At 45.3% G+C, this 20,898-nt stretch overlaps 1 protein-coding gene across 7 annotated transcripts in view; it reads left to right on the top strand.

The window, feature by feature from the left end:
• Window positions 1-20,003, top strand: part of jakmip3 (Janus kinase and microtubule interacting protein 3) — an 84,657-nt gene extending 64,654 nt beyond the window's left edge. For 3 of the 7 annotated variants that reach the window (XM_036960143.1, XM_036960148.1, XM_036960147.1), the window contains 13 exons: window positions 3,679-3,807; window positions 6,514-6,597; window positions 6,703-6,765; window positions 6,877-6,975; window positions 7,254-7,352; window positions 9,720-9,779; window positions 12,929-12,994; window positions 13,174-13,242; window positions 13,687-13,764; window positions 14,789-14,992; window positions 17,946-18,011; window positions 18,219-18,260; window positions 18,371-20,003. In XM_036960143.1, coding sequence (XP_036816038.1) covers window positions 3,679-3,807; window positions 6,514-6,597; window positions 6,703-6,765; window positions 6,877-6,975; window positions 7,254-7,352; window positions 9,720-9,779; window positions 12,929-12,994; window positions 13,174-13,242; window positions 13,687-13,764; window positions 14,789-14,992; window positions 17,946-18,011; window positions 18,219-18,260; window positions 18,371-18,517 — 1,206 coding nt within the window. In that variant the 3' untranslated portion in view covers window positions 18,518-20,003. Of the gene's footprint in view, window positions 1-3,678; window positions 3,808-6,513; window positions 6,598-6,702; window positions 6,766-6,876; window positions 6,976-7,253; window positions 7,353-9,719; window positions 9,780-12,928; window positions 12,995-13,173; window positions 13,243-13,686; window positions 13,765-14,788; window positions 14,993-17,945; window positions 18,012-18,187; window positions 18,261-18,370 lie in introns of all 7 variants that reach the window. The other 4 variants (XM_036960146.1, XM_036960149.1, XM_036960144.1 and 1 more) reach the window with 3 other exon arrangements.
• The last annotated feature ends 895 nt before the right edge of the window (window positions 20,004-20,898 follow it).

Here is a 20,898-nt window from a genome sequence, read left to right as displayed (position 1 = left end):
AGAGCGATGAAGACAGAGAAAAAGAGAGAGGGAGAGAGGAAAGAGAGAGCGATGAAGACAGAGAAAAAGAGAGAGGGAGAGAGGAAAGAGAGAACGATGAAGACAGAGAAAAAGACAGAGGAGGGAGAGAGGAAAGAGAGAACGATGAAGACAGAGAAAAAGAGAGAGGGAGAGAGGAAAGAGAGAACGATGAAGACAGAGAAAAAGACAGAGGAGGGAGAGAGGAAAGAGAGAACGATGAAGACAGAGAAAAAGACAGAGGAGGGAGAGAGGAAAGAGAGAACGATGAAGACAGAGAAAAAGACAGAGGAGGGAGAGAGCGATGAAGACAGAGGAGGGAGAGAGATATATGTATGTTTTGATTGCTGATTGCTCCCTGATGACAGCTTGACGTTTCGACATTTGGTTTTGTATTAAACTATGAATGAATGTGGAAGTGTGTTTCCATTCTTGATATACAGCAGTCAATTACAGAAGTGTAAATATGCAACGCAACGTTTACCGAGAAGCAGACATATTGACTGTTTCTATTGTCATATGTTGTTTCTGATATTGTGTTATAATGACCATGGGGAGGGACAGCGACCTCTGACCTCCTTCACTGTTGTTTCTGATATTGTGTTATAATGACCATGGGGAGGGACAGCGACCTCTGACTACCCTCACTGTTGTTTCTGATATTGTGTTATAATGACCATGGGGAGGGACAGCGACCTCTGACTACCCTCACTGTTGTTTCTGATATTGTGTTATAATGACCATGGGGAGGGACAGTGACCTCTGACTACCCTCACTGTTGTTTCTGATATTGTGTTATAATGACCATGGGGAGGGACAGCGACCTCTGACTACCCTCACTGTTGTTTCTGATATTGTGTTATAATGACCATGGGGAGGGACAGCGACCTCTGACCTCCTTCACTGTTGTTTCTGATATTGTGTTATAATGTTATAATGACCATGGGGAGGGACAGCGACCTCTGACTACCCTCACTGTTGTTTCTGATATTGTGTTATAATGACCATGGGGAGGGACAGCGACCTCTGACTACCCTCACTGTTGTTTCTGATATTGTGTTATAATGACCATGGGGAGGGACAGTGACCTCTGACTACCCTCACTGTTGTTTCTGATATTGTGTTATAATGACCATGGGGAGGGACAGTGACCTCTGACCTCCCTCACTGTTGTTTCTGATATTGTGTTATAATGTTATAATGACCATGGGGAGGGACAGCGACCTCTGACTACCCTCACTGTTGTTTCTGATATTGTGTTATAATGACCATGGGGAGGGACAGTGACCTCTGACCTCCCTCACTGTTGTTTCTGATATTGTGTTATATTGTTATAATGACCATGGGGAGGGACAGTGACCTCTGACCTCCCTCACTGTTGTTTCTGATATTGTGTTATAATGACCATGGGGAGGGACAGTGACCTCTGACCTCCCTCACTGTTGTTTCTGATATTGTGTTATAATGAACATGGGGAGGGACAGTGACCTCTGACCTCCCTCACTGTTGTTTCTGATATTGTGTTATAATGACCATGGGGAGGGACAGCGACCTCTGACCTCCCTCACTGTTGTTTCTGATATTGTGTTATAATGACCATGGGGAGGGACAGCGACCTCTGACTACCCTCACTGTTGTTTCTGATATTGTGTTATAATGTTATAATGACCATGGGGAGGGACAGTGACCTCTGACTACCCTCACTGTTGTTTCTGATATTGTGTTATAATGACCATGGGGAGGGACAGCGACCTCTGACCTCCCTCACTGTTGTTTCTGATATTGTGTTATAATGACCATGGGGAGGGACAGTGACCTCTGACTACCCTCACTGTTGTTTCTGATATTGTGTTATAATGACCATGGGGAGGGACAGCGACCTCTGACCTCCCTCACTGTTGTTTCTGATATTGTGTTATAATGACCATGGGGAGGGACAGTGACCTCTGACCTCCCTCACTGTTGTTTCTGATATTGTGTTATATTGTTATAATGACCATGGGGAGGGACAGCGACCTCTGACCTCCCTCACTGTTGTTTCTGATATTGTGTTATAATGACCATGGGGAGGGACAGTGACCTCTGACCTCCCTCACTGTTGTTTCTGATATTGTGTTATATTGTTATAATGACCATGGGGAGGGACAGCGACCTCTGACCTCCCTCACTGTTGTTTCTGATATTGTGTTATAATGACCATGGGGAGGGACAGTGACCTCTGACCTCCCTCACTGTTGTTTCTGATATTGTGTTATAATGACCATGGGGAGGGACAGTGACCTCTGACTACCCTCACTGTTGTTTCTGATATTGTGTTATAATGACCATGGGGAGGGACAGTGACCTCTGACCTCCCTCACTGTTGTTTCTGATATTGTGTTATAATGTTATAATGACCATGGGGAGGGACAGCGACCTCTGACCTCCCTCACTGTTGTTTCTGATATTGTGTTATATTGTTATAATGACCATGGGGAGGGACAGCGACCTCTGACCTCGCTCACTGTTGTTTCTGATATTGTGTTATAATGACCATGGGGAGGGACAGTGACCTCTGACCTCCCTCACTGTTGTTTCTGATATTGTGTTATATTGTTATAATGACCATGGGGAGGGACAGCGACCTCTGACCTCCCTCACTGTTGTTTCTGATATTGTGTTATAATGACCATGGGGAGGGAAAGTGACCTCTGACCTCCCTCACTGTTGTTTCTGATATTGTGTTATAATGACCATGGGGAGGGACAGCGACCTCTGACTACCCTCACTGTTGTTTCTGATATTGTGTTATAATGACCATGGGGAGGGACAGCGACCTCTGACCTCCCTCACTGTTGTTTCTGATATTGTGTTATAATGACCATGGGGAGGGACAGTGACCTCTGACCTCCCTCACTGTTGTTTCTGATATTGTGTTATAATGACCATGGGGAGGGACAGTGACATCTGACCTCCCTCACTGTTGTTTCTGATATTGTGTTATAATGACCATGGGGAGGGACAGTGACCTCTGACCTCCCTCACTGTTGTTTCTGATATTGTGTTATATTGTTATAATGACCATGGGGAGGGACAGCGACCTCTGACTACCCTCACTGTGGTTTCTGATATTGTGTTATAATGACAATGGGGAGGGACAGTGACCTCTGACTACCCTCACTGTGGTTTCTGATATTGTGTTATAATGACCATGGGGAGGGACAGCAACCTCTGACTACCCTCACTGTTGTTTCTGATATTGTGTTATAATGTTATAATGACCATGGGGAGGGACAGCGACCTCTGACTACCCTCACTGTTGTTTCTGATATTGTGTTATAATGACCATGGGGAGGGACAGCGACCTCTGACCTCCCTCACTGTTGTTTCTGATATTGTGTTATAATGACCATGGGGAGGGACAGCGACCTCTGACCTCCTTCACTGTTGTTTCTGATATTGTGTTATATTGTTATAATGACCATGGGGAGGGACAGCGACCTCTGACTACCCTCACTGTTGTTTCTGTCCGTCTTTCTGCCTGTCTTCCCGTCTGTCTGCCTGTCTGTCTGCCCATCTGTCTGCCTGTCTGCCCATCTCGTCTTGTCTGCCTGTCTACCTGTCTTTCTGTTTGCCTGCCTGTCTGTCTACGTGTCTTTCTGTCTGCCTGTCTGCCTGTAGGGTATGATCAGGGAGGAGACAGAGATGAGGTTTCATCAGTTGACCATGGAGTACCAGGCTCTTCAGAGAGCCTATGCACTTCTACAGGAGCAGGTGGGGGGCACGTTTGATGCAGAGAAGGAAGTCAAGGTAAGAGGTGCTCTATCATGATGCCATTATCAAAACATGTATTTCATTCACTGGGCAGTAATGTATTTCAGACCACAAGTCCACTGGAAGTATTGGGCTATAGTCGTATTCACCTGTCCTTCGTAAGTAGGACTCCTCCCAGGCCTGAATCAGCCCAGACATTCACATAAATCATGCATTGACGTCCGTGAGAGAAAATGTGAGTTAAGCACGCAAGTCTCAAACTAAAATGCTGCCCTAGAGACTGAACCAGGTAGAGACTGACCAGGTAGAGCCAGAATGCTGCCATAGAGACTGAACCAGGTAGAGACTGAATGCTGCCATAGAGACTGAACCAGGTAGAGACTGAACCAGGTAGAGACTGAACCAGGTAGAGACTGAACCAGGTAGAGACTGACCAGGTAGAGCCAGAATGCTGCCATAGAGACTGAACCAGGTAGAGACTGAATGCTGCCATAGAGACTGAACCAGGTAGAGACTGAATTGTATTTTTTTATTTTTTTATTTCACCTTTATTTAACCAGGTAGGCTAGTTGAGAACACCTTTATTTAACCAGGTAGGCTAGTTGAGAACACCTTTATTTAACCAGGTAGGCTAGTTGAGAACACCTTTATTTAACCAGGTAGGCAAGTTGAGAACACGTTCTCATTTACAATTGCGACCTGGCCAAGATAAAGCAAAGCAGTTCGACACATACAACAACACAGAGTTACACATGGAGTAAAACGAACATACAGTCAATAATACAGTAGAAACAAGTCTATATACGATGTGAGCAAATAAGGTGAGATAAGGGAGGTAAAGGCAAAAAAGGCCATGGTGGCAAACAAATACAATATAGCAAGTAAAACACTGGAATGGTAGTTTTGCAATGGGAGAATGTGCAAAGTAGAAATAAAAATAATGGTGTGCAAAAGAGCAAAATCAATAAATTTATTAAATACAGTTGGGAAAGAGGTAGTTGTTTGGGCTAAATTATATGTGGGCTATGTACAGGTGCAGTAATCTGTGAGCTGCTCTGACAGTTGGTGCTTAAAGCTAGTGAGGGAGATAAGTGTTTCAGAAATGTTTGTAGTTCGTTCCAGTCATTGGCAGCAGAGAACTGGAAAGAGAGGCGGCCAAAGAAATAATTGGTTTTGGGGGTGACTAGAGAGATATATATACCTGCTGGAGCGTGTGCTACAGGTGGGAGATGCTATGGTGACCAGCGAGCTGAGATAAGGGGGGACTTTACCTAGCAGGGTCTTGTAGATGACATGGAGCCAGAATGCTGTCATAGAGACAGAACCAGGTAGAGACATAATGCTGACATAGAGACTGAACCAGGTAGAGACATAATGCTGACATAGAGACTGAACCAGGTAAACACTGAACCAGGTAGAGACTGAACCAGGTAGAGACTGAACCAGGTAGAGACTGAACCAGGTAGAGACTGAACCAGGTAGAGACTGACCAGGTAGAGCCAGAATGCTGCCATAGAGACTGAACCAGGTAGAGACTGAATGCTGCCATAGAGACTGAACCAGGTAGAGACTGAATTGTATTTTTTTATTTTTTTATTTCACCTTTATTTAACCAGGTAGGCTAGTTGAGAACACCTTTATTTAACCAGGTAGGCTAGTTGAGAACACCTTTATTTAACCAGGTAGGCTAGTTGAGAACACCTTTATTTAACCAGGTAGGCAAGTTGAGAACACGTTCTCATTTACAATTGCGACCTGGCCAAGATAAAGCAAAGCAGTTCGACACATACAACAACACAGAGTTACACATGGAGTAAAACGAACATACAGTCAATAATACAGTAGAAACAAGTCTATATACGATGTGAGCAAATAAGGTGAGATAAGGGAGGTAAAGGCAAAAAAGGCCATGGTGGCAAACAAATACAATATAGCAAGTAAAACACTGGAATGGTAGTTTTGCAATGGGAGAATGTGCAAAGTAGAAATAAAAATAATGGTGTGCAAAAGAGCAAAATCAATAAATTTATTAAATACAGTTGGGAAAGAGGTAGTTGTTTGGGCTAAATTATATGTGGGCTATGTACAGGTGCAGTAATCTGTGAGCTGCTCTGACAGTTGGTGCTTAAAGCTAGTGAGGGAGATAAGTGTTTCAGAAATGTTTGTAGTTCGTTCCAGTCATTGGCAGCAGAGAACTGGAAAGAGAGGCGGCCAAAGAAATAATTGGTTTTGGGGGTGACTAGAGAGATATATATACCTGCTGGAGCGTGTGCTACAGGTGGGAGATGCTATGGTGACCAGCGAGCTGAGATAAGGGGGGACTTTACCTAGCAGGGTCTTGTAGATGACATGGAGCCAGAATGCTGTCATAGAGACAGAACCAGGTAGAGACATAATGCTGACATAGAGACTGAACCAGGTAGAGACATAATGCTGACATAGAGACTGAACCAGGTAAACACTGAACCAGGTAGAGACTGAACCAGGTAGAGACTGAACCAGGTAGAGACTGAACCAGGTAGAGACTGAACCAGGTAGAGACTGAACCAGGTAGAGACTGAACCAGGTAGAGGCTGAACCAGGTAGATCCAGAATGCTGCCATAGAGACTGAACCAGGTAGAGACTGAACCAGGTAGAGACAGAATGCTGCCATAGAGACTGAACCAGGTAGAGAAACATATTCTACTAGCATTTATTATCATTGTATATAACCAGTGAATGTTTTTCTCTTCACTCCACAGACAAGAGAACAGTTGCAAGCAGAGCTTATTCTCTACCAAACCAGAATACAGGACCTGGAGTGTGTTCTGTCCCAGCAAGGACAGGTGACTGGATTACACACACACACACACACACACACACACACACACACACACACACACACACACACACACACAGTTCTTTGCCACTGATTTCCTGTGTGTTTGTAGGATATGAAGTGGATCGAGGAGAAACAAGCCCTGTATCAAAGAAATCAAGAACTTATAGAGAAGGTATAAAACTATTATCCGTGATATTTACCTGAAGTGATATGTCACATGTAATCCAGGTGTGATTGGGAACATGTGATTACATTTCCCCGGTGTATTTCTGTCTCTTAACAGATCAAGCACATGGAAACAGAGGAGTCACGTTTAAAAAACGAATTTCAGGACGCCAGAGACCAAAATGAACTCCTGGAGTTCCGGATCCTTGAACTTGAAGTAAGAGCACGGCCATTTGACCCCTCACAACAACTGCTTTCTCGGGCGCCGCCCCCTAGCTCCATCCTCTCCAATCTCTATCAGTTTTCACTGGACCTTGTAAACGATTGGACAGAAACATGTTTAATCTTAATGATATTCACGTTTTTGGAAATGTATTGTCAGTTTTAGCTGTACTCGTACATACTTTAGCTAATGAAAGAGTTGCAGGCTAGTTTTACATGCCCCTGGTCTCCAAGATGGGCCATTTAGTAATAATGTCATCTATAACCATCCAGGAGAGGGAGAGGAGATCTCCAGGAATCAACTTCCACGACATCCACTTCTGTGAAGGCATCAGTCCACTGCAGGTGTACTGTGAGGCCGAGGGAGTCACAGTGAGTCTATAATAATAATATCATATATACACTGCTCAAAAAAATAAAGGGAACACTAAAATAACATCCTAGATCTGAATGAATGAAATATTCTTATTAAATACTTTTTTCTTTACATAGTTTAATGTGCTGACAACAAAATCATTCAAGAATTATCAATGGAAATCAAATGCATCAACCCATGGAGGTCTGGATTTGGAGTCACACTCAAAATTAAAGTGGAAAACCACACTACAGGCTGATCCAACTTTGATGTCATGTCCTTAAAAACAATGAGGCTCAGGCTCAATGAGGCTCAGTAGTGTGTGTGGCCTCCATGTGCCTGTATGACCTCCCTACAACGCCTGGGCATGCTCCTGATGAGGTGGTGGATGGTCTCCTGAGGGATCTCCTCCCAGACCTGGACTAAAGCATCCGCCAACTCTTGGACAGTCTGTGGTGCAACGTGGCGTTGGTGGATGGAGCGAGACATGATGTCCCAGATGTGCTCAATTGGATTCAGGTCTGGGGAACGGGCGGGCCAGTCCATAGCATCAATGCCTTCCTCTTGCAGGAACTGCTGACACACTCCAGCCACATGAGGTCTAGCATTGTCTTGCGTTAGGAGGAACCCAGGGCCAACCGCACCAGCATATGGTCTCACAAGGGGTCTGAGGATCTCATCTCGGTACCTAATGGCAGTCAGGCTACCTCTGGCAAGCACATGGCCCCCCAAAGAAATGCCACCCCACACCATGACTGACCCACTGGCAAACCGGTCACGCTGGATGATGTTGCAGGCAGCAGAACGTTCTCCACGGCGTCTCCAGGCTGTCACGTCTGTCACATGTGCTCAGTGTGAACCTGCTTTCATCTGTGAAGAGCACAGGGCGTCAGTGGCGAATTTGCGAATCTTGGTGTTCTCTGGCAAATGCCAAACGTCCTGCACGGTGTTGGGCTGTAAGCACAACCCCCACCTGTGGACGTCAGGCCCTCATACCACCCTCATGGAGACTGTTTCTGACCGTTTGAGCAGACAGATGCACATTTGTGGCCTGCTGGAGGTCATTTTGCAGGGCTCTGGCAGTGCTCCTCCTGCTCCTCCTTGCACAAAGGCGGAGGTAGCAGTCCTGCTGCTGGGTTGTTGCCCTCCTACGGCCTCCTCCACGTCTCCTGATGTACTGACCTGTCTCCTGGTAGCGCCTCCATGCTCTGGACACTACGCTGACAGACACAGCAAACCTTCTTGCCACAGCTCGCATTGATGTTCCATCCTGGATGAGCTGCACTACCTGAACCACTTGTGTGGGTTGTAGACTCCGTCTCATGCTACCACTAGAGTGAAAGCACCGCCAGCATTCAAAAGTGACCAAAACATCAGCCAGGAAGCATAGGAACTGAGAAGTGGTCTGTGGTTTCCCACCTGCAGAAACACTCCTTTATTGGGGGTGTCTTGCTAGTTGCCTATAATTTCCACCTGTTGTCTATTCCATTTGCACAACAGCATGTGACATTTATTGTCAATCAGTGTTGCTTCCTAAGTGGAGAGTTTGATTTCAAAGAAGTGTGATTGACTTGGAGTTACATTGTGTTGTTTAAGTGTTCCCTTTATACTCAGAGGGAGTCACATTGAGTCTATATCTATAATAATAATATCATATAAAAGGTGCTAGGGGGTAGAGGCTTGGAGCTAGGAGCTAGGGGCTAGGAGAGTGTCTAGGGGCCTCAAATTCAAATCTTGACCTCAAAGCCAGTTCCACTGCATTTCTTCATTGTTTCCTTCTAATCAGGGCCTGATTTAGACCTGGGACACCAGGTGGGGTGATATTAATGATCAGGGCCTGATTTAGACCTGGGACACCAGGTGGGTGATATTAATGATCAGGGCCTGATTTAGACCTGGGACACCAGGTGGGGTGATATTAATGATCAGGGACTGATTTAGACCTGGGACACCAGGTGGGGTGATATTTATGATCAGGGCCTGATTTAGACCTGGGACACCAGGTGGGGTGATATTAATGATCAGAGCCTGATTTAGACCTGGGACACCAGGTGGGTGATATTAATGATCAGGGCCTGATTTAGACCTGAGACACCAGGTGGGGTGATATTAATGATCAGGGCCTGATTTAGACCTGGGACACCAGGTGGGGTGATATTAATGATCAGGGCCTGATTTAGACCTGGGACACCAGGTGGGGTGATATTAATGATCGGGTACTGATTTAGACCTGGGACATCAGGTGGGTGATATTAATGATCAGGTTGACCAGACAACCAGTAGTTGTCCTCGTAGGGTCAGAGTTGAATACCCTTGGTCTAGGGGGAGTGTTAAGGAGTTGATTTGAAGTTTAACCTGATGTTCTTGTCTCTTCTCCCTGGCAGGACATCATCATTACAGAGCTAATGAAAAAGCTAGATATACTGGGGGATAATGCCGTAAGTGTATGTTCATTTCCTATCTACATGTATGTTCATGTATGTCTGCCTGCAGTAGGATCCGCTCCAACCTCACTGGACTCATTGCTCTGTCTATCTGTCTCCTCTGTGTTGATGGATCTGCTCTCTGCTTGATACTGAGTGTCTCAGTGTTGATGGATCTGCTGTCTGCTTGATGCTGAGTGTCTCAGTGTTGATGGATCTGATGTCTGCTTGATACTGAGTGTCTCAGTGTTGATGGATCTGCTGTCTGCTTGATGCTGAGTGTCTCAGTGTTGATGGATCTGCTGTCTGCTTGATACTGAGTGTCTCAGTGTTGATGGATATGATGTCTGCTTGATGCTGACTGTTGATGGATCTGCTGTCTGCTTGATACTGAGTGTCTCAGTGTTGATGGATCTGATGTCTGCTTGATACTGAGTGTCTCAGTGTTGATGGATCTGCTGTCTGCTTGATACTGAGTGTCTCAGTGTTGATGGATCTGATGTCTGCTTGATACTGAGTGTCTCAGTGTTGATGGATCTGATGTCTGCTTGATGCTGAGTGTTGATGGATCTGATGTCTGCTTGATACTGAGTGTCTGAGTGTTGATGGATCTGCTGTCTGCTTGATACTGAGTGTCTCAGTGTTGATGGATCTGATGTCTGCTTGATACTGAGTGTCTCAGTGTTGATGGATCTGCTGTCTGCTTGATACTGAGTGTCTCAGTGTTGATGGATCTGATGTCTGCTTGATACTGAGTGTCTCAGTGTTGATGGATCTGATGTCTGCTTGATACTGAGTGTCTCAGTGTTGATGGATCTGCTGTCTGCTTGATACTGAGTGTCTCAGTGTTGATGGATCTGATGTCTGCTTGATACTGAGTGTCTCAGTGTTGATGGATCTGCTGTCTGCTTGATACTGAGTGTCTCAGTGTTGATGGATCTGCTGTCTGCTTGATACTGAGTGTCTCAGTGTTGATGGATCTGCTGTCTGCTTGATACCGAGTGTCTCAGTGTTGATGGATCTGATGTCTGCTTGATACTGAGTGTCTCAGTGTTGATGGATCTGATGTCTGCTTGATACTGAGTGTCTCAGTGTTGATGGATCTGATGTCTGCTTGATGCTGAGTGTCTCAGTGTTGATGGATATGATGTCTGCTTGATGCTGACTGTTGATGGATCTGCTGTCTGCTTGATACTGAGTGTCTCAGTGTTGATGGATCTGATGTCTGCTTGATACTGAGTGTCTCAGTGTTGATGGATCTGCTGTCTGCTTGATACTGAGTGTCTCAGTGTTGATGGATCTGATGTCTGCTTGATACTGAGTGTCTCAGTGTTGATGGATCTGATGTCTGCTTGATACTGAGTGTCTCAGTGTTGATGGATCTGATGTCTGCTTGATGCTGAGTGTTGATGGATCTGATGTCTGCTTGATACTGAGTGTCTGAGTGTTGATGGATCTGCTGTCTGCTTGATACTGAGTGTCTCAGTGTTGATGGATCTGATGTCTGCTTGATACTGAGTGTCTCAGTGTTGATGGATCTGCTGTCTGCTTGATACTGAGTGTCTCAGTGTTGATGGATCTGATGTCTGCTTGATACTGAGTGTCTCAGTGTTGATGGATCTGATGTCTGCTTGATACTGAGTGTCTCAGTGTTGATGGATCTGCTGTCTGCTTGATACTGAGTGTCTCAGTGTTGATGGATCTGATGTCTGCTTGATACTGAGTGTCTCAGTGTTGATGGATCTGCTGTCTGCTTGATACTGAGTGTCTCAGTGTTGATGGATCTGCTGTCTGCTTGATACTGAGTGTCTCAGTGTTGATGGATCTGCTGTCTGCTTGATACCGAGTGTCTCAGTGTTGATGGATCTGATGTCTGCTTGATACTGAGTGTCTCAGTGTTGATGGATCTGATGTCTGCTTGATACTGAGTGTCTCAGTGTTGATGGATCTGATGTCTGCTTGATGCTGAGTGTCTCAGTGTTGATGGATATGATGTCTGCTTGATGCTGACTGTTGATGGATCTGCTGTCTGCTTGATACTGAGTGTCTCAGTGTTGATGGATCTGATGTCTGCTTGATACTGAGTGTCTCAGTGTTGATGGATCTGCTGTCTGCTTGATACTGAGTGTCTCAGTGTTGATGGATCTGATGTCTGCTTGATACTGAGTGTCTCAGTGTTGATGGATCTGATGTCTGCTTGATACTGAGTGTCTCAGTGTTGATGGATCTGATGTCTGCTTGATGCTGAGTGTTGATGGATCTGATGTCTGCTTGATACTGAGTGTCTGAGTGTTGATGGATCTGCTGTCTGCTTGATACTGAGTGTCTCAGTGTTGATGGATCTGATGTCTGCTTGATACTGAGTGTCTCAGTGTTGATGGATCTGCTGTCTGCTTGATACTGAGTGTCTCAGTGTTGATGGATCTGATGTCTGCTTGATACTGAGTGTCTCAGTGTTGATGGATCTGATGTCTGCTTGATACTGAGTGTCTCAGTGTTGATGGATCTGCTGTCTGCTTGATACTGAGTGTCTCAGTGTTGATGGATCTGATGTCTGCTTGATACTGAGTGTCTCAGTGTTGATGGATCTGATGTCTGCTTGATACTGAGTGTCTCAGTGTTGATGGATCTGATGTCTGCTTGATGCTGAGTGTTGATGGATCTGATGTCTGCTTGATACTGAGTGTCTCAGTGTTGATGGATCTGCTGTCTGCTTGATACTGAGTGTCTCAGTGTTGATGGATCTGCTGTCTGCTTGATACTGAGTGTCTGAGTGTTGATGGATCTGCTGTCTGCTTGATACTGAGTGTCTCAGTGTTGATGGATCTGCTGTCTGCTTGATACTGAGTGTCTCAGTGTTGATGGATCTGATGTCTGCTTGATACTGAGTGTCTCAGTGTTGATGGATCTGATGTCTGCTTGATACTGAGTGTTGATGGATCTGATGTCTGCTTGATACTGAGTGTCTCAGTGTTGATGGATCTGATGTCTGCTTGATACTGAGTGTCTGAGTGTTGATGGATCTGCTGTCTGCTTGATGCTGAGTGTCTCAGTGTTGATGGATCTGCTGTCTGCTTGATGCTGAGTGTCTCAGTGTTGATGGATCTGCTGTCTGCTTGATACTGAGTGTCTGAGTGTTGTGTTCTCCTTATGTGCCATGTACCACCCAGAACCTATCCAACGAGGAGCAGGTGGTGGCCATTCACGCCAGGACCGTCTTAACGCTAGCAGAGAGGGTAGTTATATTCTCAACAACTTACATTTCAAAAGGCTGTTTTAAAATCTTTGTTTGTTTGAATGCCAGCCTTGTCTTTGAATCCCTGTCGTACAGTAGGCTTTGCATCATTGAGTCAATGAGATAAAATAATGTTTTATTCCCAGCTGAATATCCCAGTTTATTATCTTCTCCTTTCAGTGGCTTGAGAATATAGAGGTCACCAAAACAGCTTTAGCACAGAAAAGGATGGACATTGAAAGTGAGAAGGTAAATGGCTGATCTATATTTTATTTTTTAACCCTTCTCATTTAGCATGTTGCTCAAGTTGTTTAATATGTTGCTGATGCATGGAAGTACGTGTTATATGCTTAAAAGTGCATTGGCAACTGGCAATATATTGTAGCCTGACCTACAGTATTTAACAGACATCTTATATGAATGAATGAATTAACAAATGAATGAATGAAGGAAATAATGAATTATCAAATGAATAAATGAATTTTTAAAAAAATGAATTAAAGAAATTAATGAATGAATGAATAAACAAACAAACAAACAAATGAATGAATAAATAAATGAATGAATGAATGAATTAACAAACAAACAAACGAATGAATGAATGAATGAATGAATGAATGAATGATTTTGTATGAATCTTCAGTTGGAGTTGGCTGGGATGATCAGGTTGTGTGTGTTGTGTGTTATTTGCAGCATGTGTTCAGTAAACAGAAAGGCTATCTGGATGAGGAGTTGGACTACAGGAAACAGTCCATGGCTCAGGCTCACAAGGTGAGACATTTCAAATGGACCCAAATGTTCCAGGGGAAAAAAAACTTGCCTTTGTAAAACTAACAATCGCGCTCTGGATAAGAACATCCGTGCTTCTACACCTGCGTTGCTTCCTGTTTGGGGGTTTTAAGGCTGGGTTCCTGTACAGCACTTTGTGACATCAGCTGATGTAAGAAGGGCTTTATAAATACATTTGATTGATATCTGCTAAATGACTAAAGTGAAAATATACAATGAGTGCACAAAACATTAAGAACACCTTCCTAATATTGAGTTGCACCCCCTTTTTGTCCTCATGACAGACTCGGTTCATCGGGGCAAGGTGTCAGAAGCCTTCCCCAGGGATGCTGGCCCAATGCTTCCCATAGTTGGCTAGTTGGCTAGATGTCCTTTGGGTCGGTGGACCATTCTTGATACACATGAAAAACCCAGCAGCATTGTAGTTCTTGACTCAAACCGGTGCGCCTGGCACCTACTACCATACCCCGTTCAAAGGCACTTAAATCTTTTGTCTTGCTTAAATCAATTGAGACATGGATTGTGTATGGCACACATACATAATCCATGTCTCAATTGTCTCAAGGCTTAAATCCTTGTTTAACCTGTCTCCTCCCCTTCATCTACACTGATTGAAGTGGATTTAACAATAAGGGATCATATCTTTCACCTGGATTCACCTGGTCAGTCTGTGTCATGGAAAGAGCAGGTGTTCTTAATGTTTTATATACTCAGTGTATAAGTTTTTATGGAAAACATTGAGCCAGTGGATCACATTGTCCACCCTACTGACTAGCTGCAGCTGTGCCCTCTTGTGGTCGTTAGGTGTAACACCAATGACCTTGCCACTCTCCTTCTTTCCCTCCCTCCCTCCCTCCCTCCCTCCCTCCCTCCCTCCCTCCCTCCCTCCCTCCCTCCCTCCCTCCCTCCCTCCCTCCCTCCCTCCCTCCCTCCCTCCCTCCCTCCCTCCCTCCCTCCCTCCATCCCTCATCCCTCCCTCCAACCATCCCTCCCTCCCTCCCTCCAGAGGATCTTGGAGCTAGAGGCAATGCTGTTTGATACCCTGCAACAGGATGCGGGGGCCAAGATGTCAGAGATGCTGTCGGACGACGAGAGGGAGACGCTGCGTCGGGCGGTGGAGCAGTGGAAGAGAGGAGTCATGATGGAGCTAAGAGAGAGGGACTCACAGATCCTCAGGGAGAGAATGGACATGCTACAGCACTCACAGCAGGTGAGAGGATGGAGCTGGTAGAGGATGGAGCTGGTACTGGTAGAGGATGGAGCTGGTAGAGGATGGAGCTGGTAGAGGATGGAGCTGGTACTGGTAGAGGATGGAGCTGGTAGAGGATGGAGCTGGTACTGGTAGAGGATGGAGCTGGTAGTGGTAGAGGATGGAGCTGGTAGAGGATGGAGCTGGTAAAGGATGGAGCTGGTACTGATAGAGGATGGAGCTGGTAGAGAATTGAGCTGGTACTGGTAGAGAATGGAGCTGGTACTGGTAGAGAATGGAGCTGGTACTGGTAGAGGATGGAGCTGGTAGAGGATGGAGCTGGTACTGATAGAGGATGGAGCTGGTACTGATAGAGGATGGAGCTGGTAGAGGATGGAGCTGGTACTGATAGAGGATGGAGCTGGTACTGGTAGAGGATGGAGCTGGTACTGATAGAGGATGGAGCTGGTACTGATAGAGGATGGAGCTGGTACTGATAGAGGATGGAGCTGGTACTGGTAGAGGATGGAGCTGGTAGAGGATGGATCTGGTACTGATAGAGGATGGAGCTGTTAGAGGATGGAGCTGGTACAACACACAGCAGGTGAGAGAAGAAACAGCTATCACTGTATTTACAGCCAGTAAAACAATGGACCATTACTGCTGAGTCTATTTAATACCAGGCAGAACAGGGACAATATTGTTACTGTGCCTATCTACAGTATACTGCGGGTAATGAGACTATGTCTATCTACAGTATAACACCTACCGGTCTAAAGGAGGTGAGGGAAAGGACCATTACTTGTGGGTCTTATTACCCAGGAGATTCTTCTTCCTTAGCTACCCTACAGTCCATTCCCCAGGGAGATTCTTCTTCCTCAGCTACCCTACAGTCCATTCCCCAGGGAGATTCTTCTTCCTCAGCTACCCTACAGCACATTCCCCTGGGAGATTCTCCTTCCTCAGCTACCCTACAGTCCATTCCCCAGGGAGATTCTTCTTCCTTAGCTACCCTACAGCACATTCCCCTGGGAGATTCTCCTTCCTTAGCTACCCTACAGTCCATTCCCTAGGGAGATTCTCCTTCCTCAGCTACCCTACAGTACATTCCCCAGGGAGATTCTTCTTCCTTAGCTACCCTACAGCACATTCCCCTGGGAGACTCTCCTTCCTCAGCTACCCTACAGTACATTCCCCAGGGAGATTCTTCTTCCTTAGCTACCCTACAGCACATTCCCCTGGGAGATTCTCCTTCCTCAGCTACCCTACAGTCCATTCCCCAGGGAGATTCTCCTTCCTCAGCTACCCTACAGTACATTCCCCAGGGAGATTCTTCTTCCTTAGCTACCCTACAGCACATTCCCCTGGGAGATTCTCCTTCCTCAGCTACCCTACAGTCCATTCCCCAGGAGATTCTCCTTCCTCAGCTACCCTACAGTACATTCCCCAGGGAGATTCTCCTTCCTCAGCTACCCTACAGCACATTCCCCAGGAGATTCTCCTTCATCAGCTACCCTACAGTCCATTCCCCAGGGAGATTCTCCTTCCTCAGCTACCCTACAGTACATTCCCCAGGGAGATTCTTCTTCCTTAGCTACCCTACAGCACATTCCCCTGGGAGATTATCCTTCCTCAGCTACCCTACAGTCCATTCCCCAGGGAGATTCTCGTTCCTCAGCTACCCTACAGTACATTCCCCAGGGAGATTCTCCATCCTCAGCTACCCTACAGCACATTCCCCAGGAGATTCTCCTTCCTCAGCTACCCTACAGTCCATTCCCCAGGAGATTCTCCTTCCTCAGCTACCCTACAGCACATTCCCCTGGGAGATTCTCCTTCCTCAGCTACCCTACAGTCCATTCCCCAGGAGATTCTCCTTCCTCAGCTACCCTACAGTACATTCCCCAGGGAGATTCTCCTTCCTCAGCTACCCTACAGTACATTCCCCAGGGAGATCCTTCTCCCTCAGCTACCCTACAATCCATTCCCCAGGGAGATTCTCCTTCCTCAGCTACCCTACAGTCCATTCCCCAGGGAGATTCTTCTTCCTTAGCTACCCCACAGCACATTCCCCTGGGAGATTCTCCTTCCTCAGCTACCCTACAGTCCATTCCCCAGGGAGATTCTCCTTCCTCAGCTACCCTACAGTACATTCCCCAGGGAGATTCTTCTTCCTTAGCTACCCTACAGCACATTCCCCTGTGAGATTCTCCTTCCTCAGCTACCCTACAGTCCATTCCCCAGGAGATTCTCCTTCCTCAGCTACCCTACAGTCCATTCCCCAGGAGATTCTCCTTCCTCAGCTACCCTACAGCACATTCTTCTGGGAGATCCTTCTCCCTCAGCTACCCTACAGCACATTCCCCAGGGAGATTCTCCTTCCTCAGCTACCCTACAGTCCATTACCCAGGGAGATTCTCCTTCCTCAGCTACCCTACAGTCCATTCCCAGGGAGATTCTCCTTCCTCAGCTACCCTACAGTTCATCCCCCAGGGAGATTCTCCTTCCTCAGCTACCCTACAGTCCATTCCCCAGGGAGATTCTCCTTCCTCAGCTACCCTACAGTACATTCCCCAGGGAGATTCTCCTTCCTCAGCTACCCTACAGTCCATCCCCCAGGGAGATTCTCCTTCCTCAGCTACCCTACAGTCCATTCCCCAGGGAGATTCTCCTTCCTCAGCTACCCTACAGTCCATTCCCCAGGGAGATTCTCCTTCCTCAGCTACCCTACAGTCCATTCCCCAGGGAGATTCTCCTTCCTCAGCTACCCTACAGTCCATTCCCCAGGGAGATTCTCCTTCCTCAGCTACCCTACAGTCCATTCCCCAGGGAGATTCTCCTTCCTCAGCTATCCTACAGTACATTCCCCAGGGAGATTCTCCTTCCTCGGCTACAGTATAGCAATGTTAAACATTTCTCTGATCTGATTTGACTTGTTCTCCACCTTATTGTTCCTCCTGTTTTTCATGTCCAGAGAATCAAAGAGCTGGAGGAATGGATAGCAGCTCAGAAAAGACAGATAAAGGAACTAGAAGAAAAGGTACATCCGGGTCAAATGGTCCCTTTTGAAGCCAGTGACACTGTGTTGTATCGTTCAATTTATTTAGATGGAATCTGACTTGAAGTATAAATGCTACAAATTGCTGTTTTTTTTCCTCTGTCTGGCAAAAAAAAATGACTCCTTTCTCTCCATTCTCTTCTTTTCAATTCGTTCAGTTTTTATTTTTATTTTTGTTTTTTTCTTTAGCCTTCATTCTTTGGTCATAGTTCTCCAGGGAAGCCAGAGCAAGTATGTATTTTACAACAAAAAAAAAAACACATCTAAATGTCTGTTTTATTTCGCTATTCTAATAATAAATTAGGCTATATACTGTGCATGATATCACATTTTCCTTTCAGTTCACAGGTTTCCAGATTGTCTTGTACATTGTGTTCAAGAGGACAGGATTTGGAATCCAAGATGGCTCCCAGTGTCCTGGAAGTCTTTTCGGAGACTTCTTCACACGAGAAACCAGTCAACTATGCTGCAACACTGACTTTAGATAGAATTCTATCACCATGTTTTTTTTTTTAAAGGACAAAAAAAACGTTTTTTTTATTTTTTATTTTTTACTTCAGTAACCTTTTTAAACCTGACTGCTGTCCCTCGTTAGTGATGATGATGATGATGATGACGTCTCGATGGAACACTCTATGGAAGAGTTCATCTCTATGGATGAAGACTTCAGTGGAATTGAAGAACTCTTAATAAAGGGGAGTGTTTTGTGTCTTCTTTTCCCTGCTGAGCAGGTGGTGCTCTGGTCGCTTCCCTTTGGAAGCATGAAGAAGAAGAAGAAGAGTTTGATTGATTGATTGAAAAACGAACTGTAGTGAAGTCAGGCGGTACTCCTGCTCGGGGCTTGAACCTGGATCTTTTCTGTTCAACCCAACACTTTAGCCAAGAGATCCAAAACCTCTTGACGAGGTCACTAGGTGTTGGGTTATGTTAAACGACGGTGAACTGAGACATTTTTACCTCAGCTCTTAACATTCACACACACTCCACTGAAGCTGGGCATTTCCTAAAATGGACACCATACCACTGTTTACACTATCTGACCACGCTGTTATTACACTCACGGGGAGCTAGTCACAGAAAGAGAGCCCATCCCCGAACTTTAAAATGGTGAAAGCCTTCAGTGATGCTGCCCATACTTAAACTGGCTTTGTGGCCAGTGTGCCCTCTATCTATCTCTATGGCCTCAGCCCTTCCCCTGTCTAGTCCAGACATGCTGTGGGACTCATTAACTCCTCAAATCTCAGTGTTGGAAATGAAACCAGAAGCCAAACTGTTGGTATTATTAGACATCATGTATTTTTGAATGTATGAAAAAAGGCAAAGATTTTAAAATACATTTCTCAAAAGAGGAATAAATAAACTGAATGAAGGAGCTTTCAATGATTTTAGAATTTTCCATTTGATCCGATTTATGTAAATCTGATCTTCCCCCTTGGTGCTTGGGAGAGAGTGGGTTTGTTTCAGATGGGGACCTTGGTTAGTTCTGTTATGTCCTGATGGAGAGGGTGGGTTAGTTCTGTTATGTCCTGATGGAGAGGGTGGGTTAGTTCTGTTATGTCCTGGTGGAGAGGGTGGGTTAGTTCTGTTATGTCCTGATGGAGAGGGTGGGTTTGTTCTGTTATGTCCTGATGGAGAGGGTGTGTTTGTTTCAGATGGGGATCTTGGTTAGTTCTGTTATATCCTGATGGAGAGGGTGTGTTTGTTTTAGATAGGGGACCTTGGTTAGTTCTGTTATGTCCTGATGGCGAAGGTGTGTTTGTTTCAGATTGAGGAGCTTGGTTAGTTCTGTTATGTCCTGATGGAGAGGGTGTGTTTGTTTTAGATGGGGGACCTTGGTTAGTTCTGTTATGTCCTGATGGAGACAAATACCTCCCATTGAGTCTTCATGACTCCATGTTAAAGCAGATTGTGTATGAAAGATGTATTTTATGCATTATGTTGCCATTAAATGGGATCAAGCCCCGTTTTTATGGACTACTGCACCTTCATAACCAAACACACACACACCCACAGGAACACAAAGCATGCACGCACGCACACACACACACATACACACACACACACACACACACACAGACACACACACACACACACACCCACAGGAACACAAAGCACGCACGCACGCACACACACACACACACACATACACACACAGACACAGACACACACACACACACACACACACCCACAGGAACACAACGCACGCACGCACACACACACAGCATCAAACACACACACACAGAAGACTTGAAATGATAAACGCTGGACGTCACCAGCCATATCTGAATACTAGGATAGATGACATCACTTCTGAAACCAAATAAGGAAAAGTCTCCACCCCAAACAGAGGCACAGGTAAGAATCATATTATATGAATGCTTTATGACACATCTAAAAATGTATTATTATTATCAACCAATGTTGACTATTGTTTTATCTTTTGATATATATATTTTTTATATATATATATATATATATATGCAAGTGTTATTGGTTGGTTGATTAAAGTTGAATGTGTAAAGTGAATTGAGGCTCAGTTGTCTGTGCAGAATTCCAACAGCAGAGGGCGCTACACCACAGAAAAGGTTTGCCATAGACGTGGATGCTTCAATGCGTTTGTATGTGTTCCCAATAGGAATAGACTATGTGGCCTTCAGCGCTCTACTCTGGATCGTTCCAATCTGGTTTGCTAAGGGTGAGCTAAATGTACGGCTGAACCTTCAAATACCTGAAATACTGGATATTTAAGCACAAAAGCGTAAAAAATTATCCATGCCGCTCTTGGATATGATTATTAGAAGGATGTAAAGTTCAATCCAAAACCATACACAAAAGGGGATTCATTTTGGATCGTTCTACGGTTGTAGAA

Source organism: Oncorhynchus mykiss, chromosome 23 (assembly GCF_013265735.2).
Source record: "Oncorhynchus mykiss isolate Arlee chromosome 23, USDA_OmykA_1.1, whole genome shotgun sequence".
NCBI classification, from domain to species: domain Eukaryota; kingdom Metazoa; phylum Chordata; class Actinopteri; order Salmoniformes; family Salmonidae; genus Oncorhynchus; species Oncorhynchus mykiss.
This window is presented reverse-complemented; position numbering and strand designations above follow the sequence as displayed.